This window comes from Manacus vitellinus, unplaced genomic scaffold (genome assembly GCF_001715985.3).
Source record: "Manacus vitellinus isolate BGI_N305 unplaced genomic scaffold, ASM171598v3 scaffold_2_pilon, whole genome shotgun sequence".
Lineage (NCBI taxonomy): Eukaryota > Metazoa > Chordata > Aves > Passeriformes > Pipridae > Manacus > Manacus vitellinus.
The window spans coordinates 47,986,608-48,004,828 of record NW_021940208.1 but is presented as its reverse complement, the minus strand read 5'-3'; the positions used below and the strand labels follow the sequence as shown (position 1 = coordinate 48,004,828).

Here is an 18,221-nt window from a genome sequence, read left to right as displayed (position 1 = left end):
ATGCACAATCCTATAGATGAACTTCACGACTGGGGGGATTTGTCTCCTGCTTGAATGTCACACAAGCACATGTGAACTATTCCTGCTCATCTGCAGTCCCCGTTCTGATTTGGGACTTTGCTTTTTAACTAGCCCAGGCTTGGCTGCAACTAAGATAAATACATTTGGCTGCAACTTTTTTTTTCTTTCAAAAAGAGGCAAACTGGATTATAGCAAATAACCTTTAAGATAATTAACTGACAATGCTGCAACTAGCATAAAATCTTCCTTCAGGCGACCCCTAATTTAAGTATTACTGGCACAAAGTGGAGACAGATTGTGCATCACCACCGCAATATTTACATAGCAGAAACCCACAGAGCAGGAAACGTGAGACTCAATGATGCACTAAATTAGGAACAATCATATTCTAGTGTTAATTTGCTTTCTCCTCTATCCAAAATTCAGGTCCAGCAATTGGTACAAAGGCACAGAAAACATTCCCATTTTTAACGATTAAGAACCACAATCTGCAAGCAGTTGTTCTCAAAAGTACCTTCACTCACTACTGAGCACATTTGCAGGATCAAACCCCCAAAAGTGAAACAGGTCTACTGACACAGATTTTTTAAGAAATCCAAGGCTTCTTAATCCATTTATTTATTTCCATAAATGATGTCTGTGCACAAGCAGTCCGAGTTGTCTGCCAGGCTACCTGTCTTTTGGTCGCAAATATTTTCATCTGACAGTAACACTGTGATTCTCCGGCATAATGGAGAATCAGTTTTAATTCACTGAAACCGTAGATATATGCAGGTACTCAAAAGGCTGTGTAATCAAAAAATTAAAGTTAAAATGGGGGGAAAGAAAAGATAGTAGTTCTATTTCTAAATATATTGGGAAGTGAGACATTTATAATAAATATAGTCTATAGTCTATTCGGAGACAGATTTCATAAGCATTCCTCTCAGTTACAGCACACTTCATAAGATAAATGCAAAGAGCCATCCCCAGCCTTTCTAAATCTTAAATATTATTCAGATTTGCTTTCCACTATGGTATATTAACAGAATATTTACCTTGCCTAATTGCTGATGTTCTTCAAAAGCAGAAATCAGTTCTTGTGCCCACTTTATTTTTTCAGGGCTCGGAGAGAACTGTTCCTGGACAACAGCAATTTGGTTGGGGTGAATCACCTGCTTACCTACAAAGAAGATTAATAACACCAGAATCATGCATCGACAAACAGATGTTCAAGCAAAATGTTCCAACCACTTGAGGCTCTCATATGCCTTGCAGACTTTCTTGCTCTTTAACTAATTATTTTACTTGATTTCTTTTTTTATTTTTAAAACTGGAAAAGAGGTAGATAGCTTTTTGCCAGAATTTTTTAAGAATAAAAATATCTTGTGCTATGCTTGCATTCAGTATAGTTTAAAAGAACTCATGATTCTTTCTCCTCCCTCCCCATTTTGATCCATACTTCTTCTCTCAGTCATTTCAGGTGCAATTGTTTGTCTGGGGCAGCCAATAACACTTAAGTATAATGCATCTCTGAATTAACTACATTAATAGCAGCTCCAGACACTCTTAAATAAGTTGTATTAAAGTGTGTTCAGAAAATGAGATCTGAAGAAGATGGCGAGAGATTTGTAGGACTGAAAAGTTACCGGTAACCTAAGGATCATGCCCTAAATTCTCAGTATTGGCTTAGTATCATAAAATCTTCAATGGTGTTTAAACTGTTGTTGTTGCAATTGTTGGCAGTTGCAGGTAGGCTGCAATATTTATTTAGTCACCAGTATGCTAAACAACTACCAGCAGTGCCCTGAGGTTTTATGAAGCAGGGTTTTTTTAATCGTTTCTTGTATAAATGTAAGTTAAGAAAATAAAAATAGATGTTACCTTATTTTTACTAGAGATTTTCAAACATGAATAGACAACCACATAATCAGTTTTAATCCGTGACTGTATTTAGCTACCTTAAAACAAATACATGTCTAATTTGTTTGCTAATTTTAAAAGTGCAACTTTTGACATTATTAGTTCATTTCTATGCGAATTTCGCAGACCGGTGTGATTTCTGCAGTTTGCTTTCAAAGTATTTTAATAAAGAGAGGCTACCCTAATTCCCAGTTTCCCGTGGAATTAATAACCCTCCTCGGTGCCAGATAACAAAACTAGTTAGAGGGATGAGCCTGATCCTGCCAACCTGCCAGCAAGTGAGCAGTGCCCTGCAGACCAAGGGTCCCACATCCCTGCCGTCCGCCCGCCCGCTGCAGCCTCTCGCGGGAGCGAGACCTGCACGCAAGGAAAAGTTTGGAGTGTCAGGACCTGCGGAGGTTTCCTGCACAACGGGGTCTGCTCCTCTGTTCTCACGGACATTAAGCCAGCTGTACTTTAGAAATCAGCCCACCACTTGATCTGAGAAGCCTCATGCGTGTACTGCAGAAATACACGTATTTTCAATGAAATAACCACGGCAAAAAAACCCTGGGATTGCTTTTATCAGACTACAGTGCATGTGGGTGTAACCTGGAGTACAAAGTAAATCTACTTAATTAAATGAGCAAAGAAATAGTCTTTCAGTGTTGCTGTGTTCCTTTGCTAAAAAGCCATAAGTGGCTCAATTTTATTTCCTATTAAATAAAGTTTAGTTTATGATTTTACAAGCATAAAAATACTCAGTTTGAAATTTCAATTTCATAACTATTTTAAAAATAGTTTAAGAATAGGTAAAAGCTTAAAACCCTGTAAGAACTATATTTTTTGAAAGAAATTACACAGAGATTTTTTTTAAAGCCAACACTTTTTACATGAAGTCTACTTAAAGGTTTTTTAGTCAATTTAATAAAATAACATCATTATTAAGATAAGGATGTTACTTATTTGTAATGTAACAAATTCTCACTAGGTAAACTACTAATTCTAAAATTGAAATGTGTACCAACAATTCTTGAAAAATCCTAAGGAGCTTAACTTTCTGGGGAAAATATTGAGTATATTTTAAATTATATTTAAAGTCAGTCTATAATTATAACAAAATTAAAAATACATATATATGATTTTTAAAGTGTAAAACATTTCTGTAAAAAATTTGCTTTTTTAAAGATACCTGTAGCAGTAAGCTATGCATTTTATCATTAAAACACTATTGAAAAATTTACAGAGAATATAATCTAACTTTTGATTTATAGCATTTGGTTGATTTTTGTCACAGACTACATATCCAAATAACTGTATAACAGACATAATGCCATGCAGGAACGAAGCAAATATTTTAAACAGAATTGTTGTTATTGACAAGTTACTGAGAGAGTGCAAAATTGGAAGACATTAAAATTTATGACCATGAAATCCTTTTTACAGTACCACTTGATATATCGTGCTTTAAATCAATACCTGTCAAGTCTTTGAGGTAACTGTATGATGGTGTCATTTTAGTCTTCTACAAAAGACTGCAAAAGAGAGGAAACCTCTACAGTTTTGTATTTATATCTGGCTTCTCAGCCTGTAGCACAGGACTTTATATAATAACTAAGTTGTCTGTTAAAGTGTATGGCAAGGTTTACCTAATTTTTTACATAAACATTTCTAAAACCTATGCCTGTTTATATAGGTAACACACTGTTTTAAAGTCCACAGGTACTGGCATTGTAAAACATCTTGCTGTGTGTCTATGGCTATATATGTATATAAATAAATATATATACATATACATATGAAAGGACTATTAATTTGGCTAAATTACATTTGAAAACATTTGATTTCATGTTAATATACTCACTGAAGGAAAACCAGGCTGCTTTTAAGATAACTGGAAAAGAAAACTTAGTTACAATAAACAGTGAGGTCCACAACAGTAATTACATATCTGGTAAATTCTTTGTTATATTATTTCACTTGTTTAATCTTGAGTGAACATATTTGATTACACTAAGGTAAATTCTACTGGTGTAATATGGGAATATCTAAGGATATATACCTTTAGAGAATATTTTAGATTTGCATTGCTTTTGAGGGTGGTGAATTCAGCCCTGTGCATACAAATGAATGAGTGTTCTCCAGCTAAGAGAGCAATTTGGAAGCCTCAGGTCAACTCATTTTTTTGTGAAAAAGTAGCAGAAAAGGACCTTATATATTTAAAAATTAGAAGAATTGCATGTTTTGGACTTGTTATTAAGGTGACATTTCAGTACTTTACCCTTACATTATCAGAGGACTGTCAGTGACAAATACGATGTACATACTTCTGCTTTATACAAGGTCATGGATTAAGCTAAGACCCATTTGTAATTTTCTGTGATGAATGAAATTGGAAATGTTAAAATGTTTCATTTATATAGGTTTGGGAAAAAAGATTTTTTTTTCAGTTTTGAAATTACATTTTATTTTAATCAAAACAAACAAGAAAAATTATAAAAGCATTAGATAAACTGCAAGCAAAAGAAACAAAGAACAAGTGAAAGGTTTTAGATTGACCTAAAATATTTTTGTTCTTTTTTACAAAATAAAATGAAAAAATGTTGTTTTGTTTTAGGTTAAACAGATTTTTAAATTTCCCCCCACCACCACCAAATCAGAAAAGTCAGTATTGCCTGTCTCTAATTATGATATTATGATATTATGGTCAGGTTGTTTGCTGGATTTTGGAAATGTGTTTTTTTCCTGCAGAAAGGCAGGAGGCAAAGAGCAGGAGGCAAAGAGCAGGAGCTGTGAGTTCACCTTAATGAAGTCTGTACCTTTTACAGACCTTTACTCCTTGTATGGAAAGGCAAGACGCATCTATGGCCAAGTTAGAAAGTCACTTTACACTCCACATGTGACCTTTTTATTTTTCTCCTGTCTGAACCCTGTCAGACAATGTCAGACAACTTCCACCGTAAAGTCAGTGGAGTCCAAACCACCATCAACACTAGTTGTGCTGAGCATTTCTAAATTTCCTAAATTGGCAGCCTGAGTTAAGTATTTAAATGCACATTAAGCATTCAAAAAGAGTGCTCTCAAAGGTGCTAGGCATCTGCAACTCCATCTTCTGTCAACAGGAGGTTCAGATACCTATGTTTTTTCAAAAATCAAGCCTTTCCTTAAGCTAGGAAATATTGCTTGAGAGTAGGTAGCCGTCAGCAGGTGCTACCATTCAGCAGTTCTATTATTTTTCCAACTTCAAAGGCAGATGAGTGAGGGGTGGAAGTCCACATGGCCGTGGATAATGTAGCTGTGAGGAGCTAGCCATTTCACCTCTGAAACAATATTTGGTTTTGCAAATGTCGAAGCTCAACAGACAGTAAAGCAGAGTTTGTGCTGAAGAGCATTGATTGCTATTCTTTCACTGGCACGCTGAAGTCACTTAAAATAACACTTGGGTTTTTTGCTTGGTGCTTTAAGATATCATGTAAAGCTAACTGTAAAAACAGAGTTTGCTAGGTAGCATTGCCAGGACCCATGCTTTTGTTAATAAAAACCTAAGGGATGTACTAGTACTGTATGTATATTCTAAGTGATGGTTAGAGAAAAGATAATGTAATGTTCGTCCTATATGTTAGAATTCTCTAATGGACGTGTTACATGGCTATTTTCTATTGCAGAACCACAAACGTTGGTGGCTGCACCGTCCCAACAGGGTGTCTGAGTGACCTGCTACACCAATCACAGTGTAACAGGCTGCATTACAGGACTCTGGGGCAAGGAGCCTGCTGCTCTTGCTGTCTGCCAATACCCATAGGTGTCACCAGCACTTACTGGCAGGGGATGAGAAAGAAATCAAAGAAAATAACAAGAAAATAACTTTCTCCTAACAGTTAGCATACGACATTTGCTTCTCTCCTCCTTTGCCTAAAAAGTATTTTTTAACAACTGCCATAGTTACAACAAAGAGAAAAGGCTGCAATTGTTGAGTGACCATTGCAGAGTACAGTATCACCTTTCCCATGCTCTGTGATGGGATGAATCACTGCACAGCCTCTACCCCAACTTCTCTTCAAAACCAGTCACATGCTTCATGGGATGTGGTTTTAAAAAGCAGCCTGTGACTTTTCAGGTAAAATTTCCATCTGCAATTTTTAAGATACTAATAAACATAGAAGAGCTTGGTATAATGAGTTTTTCAATAAACGACCTGAAATAAAAATCAAGTTATTTGTCTAAGCTACAGTAAATGTAGCAATATATTTAAAATGAAGAAGATACGCGTTATTTTAAGACATGGGCAGAAAGTCATACCGGTGAATCCCATTGAGGCACCTTCTCTTGATTGCCTGCGGAGCCCCTCTTCATCATGGAAATCGATGTAAACAAGGTCTATTGCTTGAAGGCCAAATGCCTTTGCTGTGACTATTATTTTTTGCCTGGCATACAGAATATCATGAGTTTCCTTACTGCTTGTTGCACCTACGAAATAATGAAAACAAAGAACAGCTGACAAGAGTCTTTTAAACCTTTCTGCTTTAAATATTTCCTGTTTAAAAAAAAACAGTAAAGTTTGAGATGCTATTTAACGAATTTAGAAAACAGAAGAGGGGTGTAAGGCTATATAGCCACAATGATACTCTTCTGAGGAAAACAAATGCTGCTTTATCAAAAATAAAAAAAAAAAAGCCATCTCTTGAAACACTAGCTCATAAATTCACATTTTGATTTGGTTTAAATTAGAAGTTGTAAGACTGAATTCAGTGTAAGCTTTCTCTGGTGAGGACTGCTGATTTGGAACTAAAATGAAGTAATTATTTGATTTTAGTATTTACTGCATATACAGTGAGAAGCATTACAGCAAGAGAAGCTCTACAAAAATTGATATACTGGGTCCAACTAAATGGTTAAAAAATTCACACTGTGAATAGAATTGCACTTTCCTTCGTTCTGATTCTTGTCACAACTGATGTCCTAAGCTGAATATTTAAGCTTTAGTATTTGAATGAAAAAATGACGGTAGATGACTTCTGAGAAGAAGCAAAAGTATTCATGAGACTTCGTGTGCTCACAGGGCACCAGCTAATCAACATGCTCATGTGAAGACTAGTGGTAAAAAAATAATAATAATAATGTCACTATTTAGACACAGATTTCCAGTTTGTAAGGAATATTTTATAAAGCAATGCTAATTTTTACATTAACATACTTATTTTTAATTTAGAAGTTGATAGCTCTGTGCTTTTATATTTATTTTTAAACTGAATCAGAAGCTAAGTGGTCTCTTATAAAAGAAATGGTGAAGCACTTTTTATTTTTTAGGAAGGCTAATAGTGCTTTCATGTGAATATGTGGTTATATTGACATGTGACATATTTAAGTACATTTATGAAAGCAAAATGGAGAGAAGACTATTTGTGCATGATATCAAAAGCCTGACTGACAGTTGTCTATGAAGAAGTGATGAAGCAGACACCAGAATTTTAGACCTTTTAAATGTAGTTCTAAAAAGCATGTGCATATTGCTTATTTATATAATATTTTAAAATTATTTCAGTGACTCAACAGGTTTTTTTTCTCATTAATTTTTGGTGCTGAATGGCAAGAAGCACAAGTAAGTATCAGTGCCCTGTAAAACCCAGGGACCATGTTTTACATGTTTTAATTTGCCAATGATACATTCTGCACTGAAAAAAATTAATGAGAAAAGTGAAAACATAAAATGCAGAATCAAGTGTTGTCATTGTTGCTGTTGGATATGCCATGGGCTCCTCCAATGCAAATGCCATACATAAACATTTATAGTAAAGAGACAAGTAACGACCTATGCTGGCACGGAAATCCTCTCCTCCAAAGACAACTGCATCCAAATGAAAGCCAACCTGGGATCCTTTTTTCAGTGCTTCTTCACAGACAGCCTTCAAATGAGAACAGAGCATTAATTTCTACAGAAATGCAGGATGGAGAGACTACAGAGGATATTACTGCAACTCAGTGTTACTGAAATACTTCAGCGAAATTTGGTCCTATTAAGCAAAGCCGTGGTAGGTGCTTGACTATGCACACTGTTTTAAAATGACTCAGCAAAAGAGAAAAAGTATTTTTCTTTCCCTGAACACCTCTGTCCCTAGACTGGACAACATAAATACAGGACAACATATCAGGTTCCCCACCTTCTGGTTAACGTAATGCCCTGGGTATTACTGTGATCACTACTTCAGATATCTACGTAGCAATAAGAAACAAAACATTTGGCAAATACTGACTAAAAGCAAGCAAAAAGTATTAAATTTGATTAGTTTGACATGCAATATATCTGCATGACAAACATCATTAAAGATGAGAATCTCTTTTATGAAATAAATAATATGAATGGTTTAGAATTATTGTAGATTCCTTATAGGATATAAAGATTTCTTATAGGATTGCCAATTTAAAATCTTCTGCTACATATAACTAATAATTAGCTACGGAAGTTAAAAATGCAACAAGTGCTGCAGAAAAGCATTAAAATAAAAGTAAGAAAAATATTACTCTAAGAAGAGAGTAACAGTGCTATTTTATATTGATGTTTGGATAATATAAGTATTTTTTAAGGCTAAGGTACTTGGAGAGAGACAGATGTCATTACCAGCTCTACTAATGGGTGTTCTTCTATGGCTGGTGGGACACAAAATTATACTTTAACAGAGTGCTTTAAAAGGCAACTCTCCTGCCAACATCAGGAACTGCAATATTAAACCTCCACTATGAAATCCTCTAGGTGAAGAAAAACCTCAGATGGTTCAAAATATGATTTAATTCTTTGTTTGTACACTGGACAGGAGCGTGTCCGTTTGGTTACTGCTTTATTATGCTCCTAGATAGGTTAGCGTGTGCTGTAAGATAAATGGCTGTATCAAATGAGCAGGCTGCCTGTGAGGCCTGCCGGTACTTCTGGAGGTACTTCTGATCTGTGTGTCCTCAGCTGGTCTGAAACTTTTCCCTTAGAGCATGGGAGGGGAACACAGAGTTTCTTGTCCATGCACGCGGTCTTTCGCTTTCATTACCATGCTGCCTTGCCTTTCTGAAAAATCTGGACTCAATAGTAAAGGTGGGGGAGTGATTTATATTAAAATGAAATTTATAAATTACTCTAAAAAATGAGCATGTTTTTCAGATATTTTCAAAGTTAATTATACTTCTAATCTTAGCATTAAACACTCCATCATATACACAAAGAAACTATACCATGGAATTTGGTTGTAATGTTATCAGTAGAAACCATTATAAAGATGCAAGTTTAGCAATAGTGAAAGGACGATTAACTCTTTTATCTAATTAAATGTTATACAGAAGTTGAGTCTGACAGCTACTAAATAGCCAAGTGTACTGTAACACTGAGTATTCCAAATATTTGGAGAAGCCTGTTTCCACTCCAAGTGTGTTCAAAACAATAACAGGAATGCAGAGAGGTTTTGTTATTTGGCATGGACTGTCTGGAACTGTTCTGTCACTGGAATATTTTGAATTTATGAAGGCCTTTACAATACAAACATCAGAGTTCAACGTGCAAATGTTTCTGGAGATTGAACAATATGTTTAGTATTTTTTAACCTCTCTTCCTTGGTGAAATTAGGGAGAGGCTGAGGAGTATTCTGCTTATCCTAGTTTGCTGAGATGGCAAAATATGAACACTTCAAGACTGGCTTACCTTGAAATTGAGCAAGCCCATTGCAGTTTCCACAAAGGGGATAAAATTCATTGGCTCTACAAGTGTTCGGCCTTTTAGATGATGTAAGAATTTGTCTGAAAACTAAAACTAGACAGAATGAGCTATCAGAGAGGAAAAAAAGAACAGTCTACTTGTATATATAACACGTTAAATATTCACCTGACTATAACGAACACCTCTCTCCACCCCAAAATCTGATAATTAAAAAAACTAAAGCAGCTTTTAACAAGGCCTGTGATTTGAAACTGCAGCATTCCCATACATTTGGAGGTTGGTTTGCAAGAAAAAAAAAAATCTAGGCTTAGCACCTCTCACCCTGGCTTAGTGCAATGCAAATCCGCGGGCCCTGGAAAACAATGAAGTGCTGCTGTACCTGAGGTCCGGTTTTGTTTCAGGTCCAGCACTGCCAGCACTGGAAGCACTCCCCAGCCTTCTAAGTGGCATCCGTATTATTCATTACGGCACCATTACCCTTTTGTTCAATAGGCTTTTCTTCATAATTTTTTAGCTTACCTAGGAAGGCCTTAAAAAGGAAGTTTAATTCTTTGAAGACCAAAGCTTGCCAATTTTTTCCATGAGACCAGTTCACAGCTAGCTCTGAGCTGCCAGTGGGGTAGCCCAAATTCCAAAATCTATCATCTGGAAACATACAAAAGCTCTTGCACAGATTTTTCCCCTTTCAAAAGGAAAAAAAAAGGGGGGGGGGAAACCTTCAGCCCTATATTGTAAATCTATTATATCTGTCCAGATCGCGTAATTTGTGTCAAGATAAACATATTGCAGGTACTGCAAAAATGTAAGTAAATAAAGACAGAAATAACATGCATATATTTTAAATTTAAGAAATATTCGACTATTAATGGATATCAAAGGAAAGGGAATTTTAATCATCTCTCCATTCAGTCTCAGTTGGGTAAATCATATCTAAGAGATTTGCATAAATATAAACCATCAAAGACTTTTCATCTTCAAAGGGGGTTTCAAGACCCTATAAGCTTTGTACTGTAATCATCGCAGGTCACAACCCTGCAGGAATAAGGCTGCTATGGCAACATAAAAAACTAATGCTTAAGGCTTAGCATAATATTCTGACTAATAGAAAGGAAACTCATTTTAAAAGCTGGCAGCCTATTTACCAGAAGCTGGATTAGAGGTGTTATTTCCCCTTTTAGCTTCCCCCCACCACCCCTCCCCAAAAGAAGGAAAAATCTAATCACCCAGATCTTGAGAAAAAAAAAAGCTTTGCAGCGATTTGCAGTAACTTTACAATTAGGCCAAAATAAATCACAGCTTTCTTCCATGAAGAATTCTGCCCTTTCCATTCCTGCTTTCATCGTCACTCTGGCCCTCTCTGTAACTTTTCTTTGGAGAAGAGAATTCCACTCAAAAATGTGCAAGGAGATAAAAAAAAAAAATCAGTGCAATTCACTCTGTACAGTACGGCAGGTACTACAGTGACAGAAAACAGTAAAGTTGACCCAGGCAAATGCAAAAAATGAGGTAATATAATGGTATCAGCATATATTCTTACGATTCCTATCTGTTTTTTATTTTTTTAAGAGAAAAAAATTGTAAAGTGCTACTGTGTGTATATTTTAGGTGCAAGTTAGGGTTTGTTTTATTTTACAATATTTTAAAAGTCATGCTCCTGGGATTTTTGCTATCTTTTGTTTTGAAGGTAAAGCAAAAAAAAAGAAAAAAAGTACATTTAATTAAATATTGCCTCCCTTCCTCTCCCTTGTAAAAGATTTGCAATAAGCACCAATACAAAAGGTAACGAGTGGAGAAGTTTCAATTAATTTTTTTTTTTTTTTCCAAAGGAGACGATTAAATGTTTCCGGCCTGGTAAAGTGTTCATTTCAGGGAGAAAGGGGAAAAAAAAAAAAGAAGGCGGAGGAAAAAAAAAACCCACAAAGCTTGGGGAGGGGATGAAGTAGCAAGGCCTCAGCAATTCTTTCAATTCCAGTGCACACCCAATAGTGTGTTGGGAAGAATGCACACTGGTCAGGATTTGTGGGAGAATTGTCCCGCTACAAAGGAGGGAGAGTTACGCTTGTTATAGTCCAATAAGCCATGCCAGTCAAACAAGTACCCACACTAGGGACAAAAGGAAAGCAAGAGATTCTCACACAAAAGAAAACAAGTAAGCCCATCTTTTAGTTGTGCATCAGCCTCCAGGTTTTCTGCTGCACATAAATAAAAATGAAGGGAGGGGAGCGGGTGGAGGGAAAGAAACAGCTTCTGGGAGGCTGAAAAATCATGCCAGAGTGAATTTTGGGTAGATTGGAAAAAGAAGGTAGTGGTGTTAAGCAGAGTGTGTTCTTTGTGTGCAAAGGTTGGGCAAAGGGAGAGGGAAGCGAAAGGAGGACAATGAGGCAGAAGCTGCTGGGATTGGCTTGTTTTCCATGATGGAAATAAAAGTTAGTGAGAGGGAAGGTGGAAGAGGATGAGGGGACAAAGAGCCCTGGTATCCCACCTCCCTGCAAAACCTACTTGGTGGCAGCAAGGGCTCTGCCATTTTGGTATCATTAATATTCATTACTGACAAGTTACGTCTAACACTTACATGGCTGTAAACCCTGAGAGGTATACTCTGGTTAATTTAATTAAATGTTGGTGGAAGGGGATGGTGTGCCTTCCATCACGAGCAGCAGAGGCCAAAGGGGCAGCGCCACAGAACGGACGGGGCTTGTCACACCCTCAGCATATCGGGCTGTGCTCAGCTGTACGTTCATGCCTGATCTCCATGGTTTGATCAAGGTTAGATGCTGAGATTAAAATAGATCCTAATATGCCTGTCTGCCTTTCATCACAGCTTGCACACTTGCTAGTTGCTTGTCTAATGGTTTGCAAAAATATAAAGTGAATAATTAAGCATTATTCCTTTACTGTCATGTTGCAGCAATAATGGTATATCTAAAAAAGTGTCCCTCTTTTTTGACAATTAAAACAATTATAGCATAATTAGGCCTATTTCAAAGTTTTCTTAAGTAATTTGACATGCTAACCATTTACATTTCAGGTTTTTATTGGCTGAAAAGTCAGTTGTGAAACAAACACACCTGTCAGCAATTAAAAAGGAAGAAATAGAGAACTGTTCAGGAAATAATATCTGTGCTAATTAAAAACACTAGTTAAAAGCTTCCTGTTTGTTCCTCCAGTTGCCCCAAGGAGTGACCTTCCCCCCAAACCCATTTTTTCATATGTCGCTAACATGGTTTCCCATCTTCTGCTTCCAATGCACATAACTAAGGCTCATGGACAGACACTAATTTTGCTTTTTAGAATAGTTAGAGAAGCATCAGGCACTTACTCTTCTATTTTTGATCATGAACTCTGACAGCAATATTGGTTCTTGGTCGACCATGGGAGAAATAAACCTGGTTTTCTTTATTAATGCAACATGGTCCATATATGTTTTTTATACAACACATCACACACACATTTAAGGGGATGCATTTCCCAACTAACTTAGCCAAGCAACAACATTATATGGTATATTTGCAGCCTTCCCCTTAACTTAGAGTCATTCATTCTGTGCCTGTGTGAACTTGGCCCAAGAGCTTCAGTCAAAAGCTACTGTGTTGTTGGTACTCACCCATCTTATTTCTTCAGCATTTTCAACCTTTGGCAGCATCATGCTTGAAGGAAGGGTCTTGGACCGCAAAAGCACCTCTAGATCTTCTTCTGCAAGGCCGCTGGACACAGAGTTTATCCTGACACATTTTTCGGCATGGCCAAAGTCAAACTCTTCAAGGGTTTTCACAATGGCCAGTCTTGCTTCTTTCTACAATATATATGAGTTTAGAGGCACAAGAAAAGAAAAATAAAGAATATTTTCTATTGACAGAAAAAGTCACTGAGAAGAAAACTTGTTGAAATACATAGGGAAAAAGCTGGACAGCCAGTATACTGGTGTCTCTCAAATGACTGTCACTCTTGGAGCAGTCGTCACCAGCACCTTGCAATTTTACCTTCCACTTTACTGTTTCTTTATAACTGGTAAATTAAATGCTTAGGGTTTCTACCAAAACAAGACTTTTGTGTCTGCTACTGCTGAACATGACTAACAAACGCAAATCTTTACACTAAGAAAATGTGTTGCACTAACTATCTACTGTCTCAAAAAATGGAATGTTATTAAATCTGCATAAAACAACTAATTTTTGTAATTCATCTCTATATTGCCTGGACATCAATAAGCACAGATGTACATATACATCTTTGGTTTTCCTTTTCTGCATGTATTCAAAGTGTATTAAAGCCAGTAGTAGAGTTTACAACTCGCATGTGAAAACAACACTGAAATAACTTGGAGATTTTTCTTAAACCTCATAAAAAGATATTCTGTTGGCAAAAAATAAAATCTCCAAAAACACATGCTTCTCCTGGTAGCTTGCTTTGTGAATGCAGATTTACAAATCCGTTAAACAGTTGATTTCCATGAAGAATACTTGCATGCTTTTCTGAAATCAAGTGAATTTCTTGGCCTTGAGAAAGGGGTAGGGGTGGAAGGAGGGTGCTGGGCTCCCTGCTTCCTGCCAGCTACAGTTTCAACCCCCAATTCCTTCCACTCACCAACAGCCCCTAACAAATTCGCATTGTCAAAATGCACACTTATCAAAAGTCATTTCATTTGTGAAGAGTTTTTATGGGGCTAATAAAACTTTAAAGCTCCTGACTCATGGAGGTTCAGTAATGACTTTAACAATATGCAGTCGCTGAATAGGGATGCTTTTCAAGAAAACAGGCAAACTCAAGGGGAAAAAATAATAATAAAAAAAAATCATCAAAGTTAATATCCAGGCTAATACCAATCAACAAGAGAGCACATGACAGTAGATTTAAACCAGACGGATACAAATCTCTGCCAGTGAGAGGAGCAGAGGTGGTTTCCCAGTGTGGTCTGAGTTAAACAGTGTGAGGGAACAGTAGCTTACAGTTGTCAGGCCCGATGAGAACAGCTTCTCCCAGGCCAGTTTAAGACAGCTCTGCAGCGTACTGATTTACAGGGCTGGGACCCCTGATAATTAGGGTAAGTTTAGAGCAAAGCAGTTGATGGCTCTAACTGGTTAAAAGGAAGGAATAATGAAGCAGAAAGCTAATGAAATCTGAAGTGAACAGCCTTCAGCTTGGGGCTACTAGCCATGCTTCTCCCAAGGTTGGGAGCATATGCCCGTTAATCGGACAGACAGGCACAAGGAGCCCATGAATGTATCCCTGTGTTGCGATCAGGGGGCACGTTCAGAGGTAATCTTTGGAAAATGAAACCCAAAACATTTGAACTGCTGTGAATGGACTTTGTCTGGGGCCATTAGGGAAGCCACATAAAGATGTATGCAGTTTAGTACAAACATGTCCAGCTGGAAGACAGCTCTGGTGCATAGCTGTCTAAAATGGCTCTTCCAAATTAGGTAAACCGAACCATATGATGCTAATACCGGGTAATACAAGTCCCCTATGTTTTCCTTCTCTAACCAGAGGTAATGGGTTTCTAGGGCTGGGCTGAAAGCTTCTGGATATGATGCTTAAAAACACACTGCAAACCAATTTATGCATTTAATTAAAGTCAGATTATCACTGTTTCAGCACACACCGATCCAATTTGCAAAAGAGAGATCTCTCCAAAGTATCCACTAAGGCAGCATCCAATTCCAAATGAAGGCACATCTCTAGCAAACTTGCAAACTAATTTGTTGTGATTTTTTTTTCCCCAGAATATAATAACAAGTAATAGATCGTCTCATATCTCTTTTTCTCCTCAGTCTGCAAACTCCCTTCCCAAAAAAGACAGATCATGTCTTTCTAGGTATATTTCCATACAAAACACTTATTAACAGGCTGTTGCTGTTATCAATTTACGTAAACTAAATGTGCATCCCTCTGGTACATATCCCAAAAATAACCAACAACTTCACTGAATTTATACCAACCAACAAACATGGGGAGGGGGTTGTTGTTTTTTCCCCATATTTTAATAGAAAATATGTTGCTATGTTAGTTAACACACCCATGCCATCTGTTGGGTTGAGAATTGATGCATTTTCTTAGAACCGCTACATTTTAGATCTGCCTGCCTAGATACTCCAGGAATGGAAACATTTCCCTTCCGTGATATAGTACTTCTACTCACTGCAGTTTCCACATCAAGATTCAATTTATGTTTTTAATTGTGGAACAAACTGAGGGCACCTGGCTGCCAAAGCCAGAGCTCATGATGGGGCTGACTCAGTGCCGACCCTTCCTACAATGGAGAAAATCCCATTGATGTTCGTGGGGTGTATCAGCTCTCCACGCAGGTTTCCAATAAAACATTTCATGGGTAAATAAAAAAAATATACTAAAACCTCTGACTAAATCTAAAACCATGGAGGAAAGGAGAGCCCTTTCTACCTTGTTACACAGGGAAATGTAGGTGCTACTCTTATGGTAGGATTAATGAAAAAGCGAAAATTCTAAGCTAGGTAAACTACTTTAACATAAAACAGAGAAAAAAGTAGTCCTTGACATAATAACATATTTACAGAAGTAGATGCAGAAATAAACACATTTTTCAGACACTGCCAAGAATGAGCAAATGAGAATTTTTAAGGAATGGTGAAAGAAGTTATTTGCCCTGTTCTTCACACAAGAACTACAACATCAGATAATACTTGGTCATGAAAGAATAGTTAAGAAAGAAATAAACTTGATTGTTAAGTAAACTATTCCATGCCCAGGTTGGGATGATGGTATCCTCATTGGGTCCTGCATGAGTAGGGTTCTTAACTGAACTAGGGAGAAAGACAACAGAGAGTTTCATGGTAAACTGTGGTACTACTAAAGATATTAAATTTGCAACCTGTGTTGGAAAGCCCACTGGGAAAAAAAGTTGTTCAGGGTGGCTACTTTAGTATCCCTTCTGTTTGACTCTGAGGAGGACACAGGAAGATGTTCATTACCACGTGCAGCTACGCCAACTGGAGAAGATAAAGGTTTTGGTGACACAGCATTGCTGACAAATCCACTGCTACCCAGACACACAAACCCTGAAATAAAAATTGGGAATACGCGTATTGCTGGCTCGACTGGCACCCATTAAACCTAATAACTAACCCTCCTCGAGAGTTTCTAGCTCTGAATTATCAAATCTGCAAAGAAAACAACATCCGTCCACTTTTACACTCCAGTGGAAGAGGTGGTCCCTCGCGGCAGGGCTGCGCGGTCTCGCCATCTGGAGAATAAATCGAGTGTGAAGTACAGTATAGTTTGGGACCAAGCTCCGTGGCGGCAGCCCAGCAGTTAGTTCATTAGTCCCAAACTTGCGGGGATTAGTGCGGTATCAGCTCTACTGTTGGATGGGATCAGGCAGGCAGAGCGCGAGACTTGAGGAAGGGGGTGGTGCTAAAGAAGGAGCCCTTTGGGCTTATTTATAAAACTACACAGTATAAGCGCACCTAAATAGGTGCTTTTGGTTAACAGTATTAGAAACAGTTTCCTATCGGCTGAATCAGTACCTTTTCATTTTTCCTTCTTTTCTTTATTTCCCCTGCTTTTTCCTTTAAGTTATATGTCATGAAATAGAAATTTCTGCTTCAAAACAGAAGGAATGCCAATGAGCTGGAAGCTCAGCCACCCACTCACTCTGGACACACTGTTAATACAGCAAAAATGAAGCAAAGATGGTCAGATTAACAGCAGATGGAAAAATTACATTTTCTTCTTTCTTTTCAAACTGGTATGATACCCTAGAAATCAGTTTTCCAGCACTGTGATTTCTAGACCTACCTGATTTTGAGGACAAAATTTCCGTTTTGCTTTAACATTCTTGCCTAGTTGTAACCCTCTTTTTTTCTAAAGACCTTCAGGTCTTAATTATAAAGATAGTGGTCATACTTAAAGATATGTTTATGTATAGATCTCACCCTGTTAAAATCTTTTGGTAATAATTCTTCATATGGAAATATAAATATGTGATGCGCTGAAATGGCGGGCCAGGATCTATCATCCCCATTGCCATAATAAGTTGGCATATTTCAAATGGGAGAGGAAAAATTAATTACTATAATCACAATTGAAGTTCTTTTTTTGTGACAGGTCTGACATGATAAAAACATACAATTATGTGTTAATGTTAATTCCTTGGAGTGGTTTGTTTACAGGACTTGACATTGCTGAATCTTTTGTCACTTGTATTAGTGCCTGCCCTACGAATGTGCCTTTCAAATAAGATTTCGCAGAAGTGCACATATATATTATATACCCATAGTGGCTTTTGTGCAGAATTGAGTTTCTACAGGAGGAAAGCCTGACGTTTTTTGCATGCTTAATTTTCCATCAGTGAAGTGATGCCGTACAGAATGATATTTCATTTAGTTTCAAATTCACAAATGAGATTGTCAAGCGAAAAGACAAATTACATTTGTTTTTAAGGAAACAAAGAGAACTCTTAACTGTGAGGCAGAGCATTTCTGAGAGCAGGAGGTGCTTGTCTCATGAGACTTGCCTTGTACCTTACATGCATCAGGTACTTGTGAGGAAAAAAATCTTTGAAATGGCAAATACTTATTTCTAGTTAGCCTTGTTAGACTGAAAAACTGTTGTAAAATATGCATACATCACAAAGTCTCCTGGAAGTGGT

The 18,221-nt window shown here is 37.2% G+C and overlaps 1 protein-coding gene across 2 annotated transcripts in view; it reads right to left on the bottom strand.

Annotated features, from left to right (window-relative positions):
- Positions 1–18,221, bottom strand: part of CLYBL (citrate lyase beta like) — a 128,767-nt gene that overhangs the window by 15,720 nt on the left and 94,826 nt on the right. For both annotated transcript variants that reach the window (XM_018071518.2, XM_018071519.2), the window contains exons 3-7: positions 13,200–13,388; positions 9,581–9,682; positions 7,712–7,805; positions 6,202–6,369; positions 1,059–1,183 (exon numbers count right to left, since the gene is read on the bottom strand). In XM_018071518.2, coding sequence (XP_017927007.1) covers positions 1,059–1,183; positions 6,202–6,369; positions 7,712–7,805; positions 9,581–9,682; positions 13,200–13,388 — 678 coding nt within the window. The remainder of the gene's footprint in view (positions 1–1,058; positions 1,184–6,201; positions 6,370–7,711; positions 7,806–9,580; positions 9,683–13,199; positions 13,389–18,221) is intronic.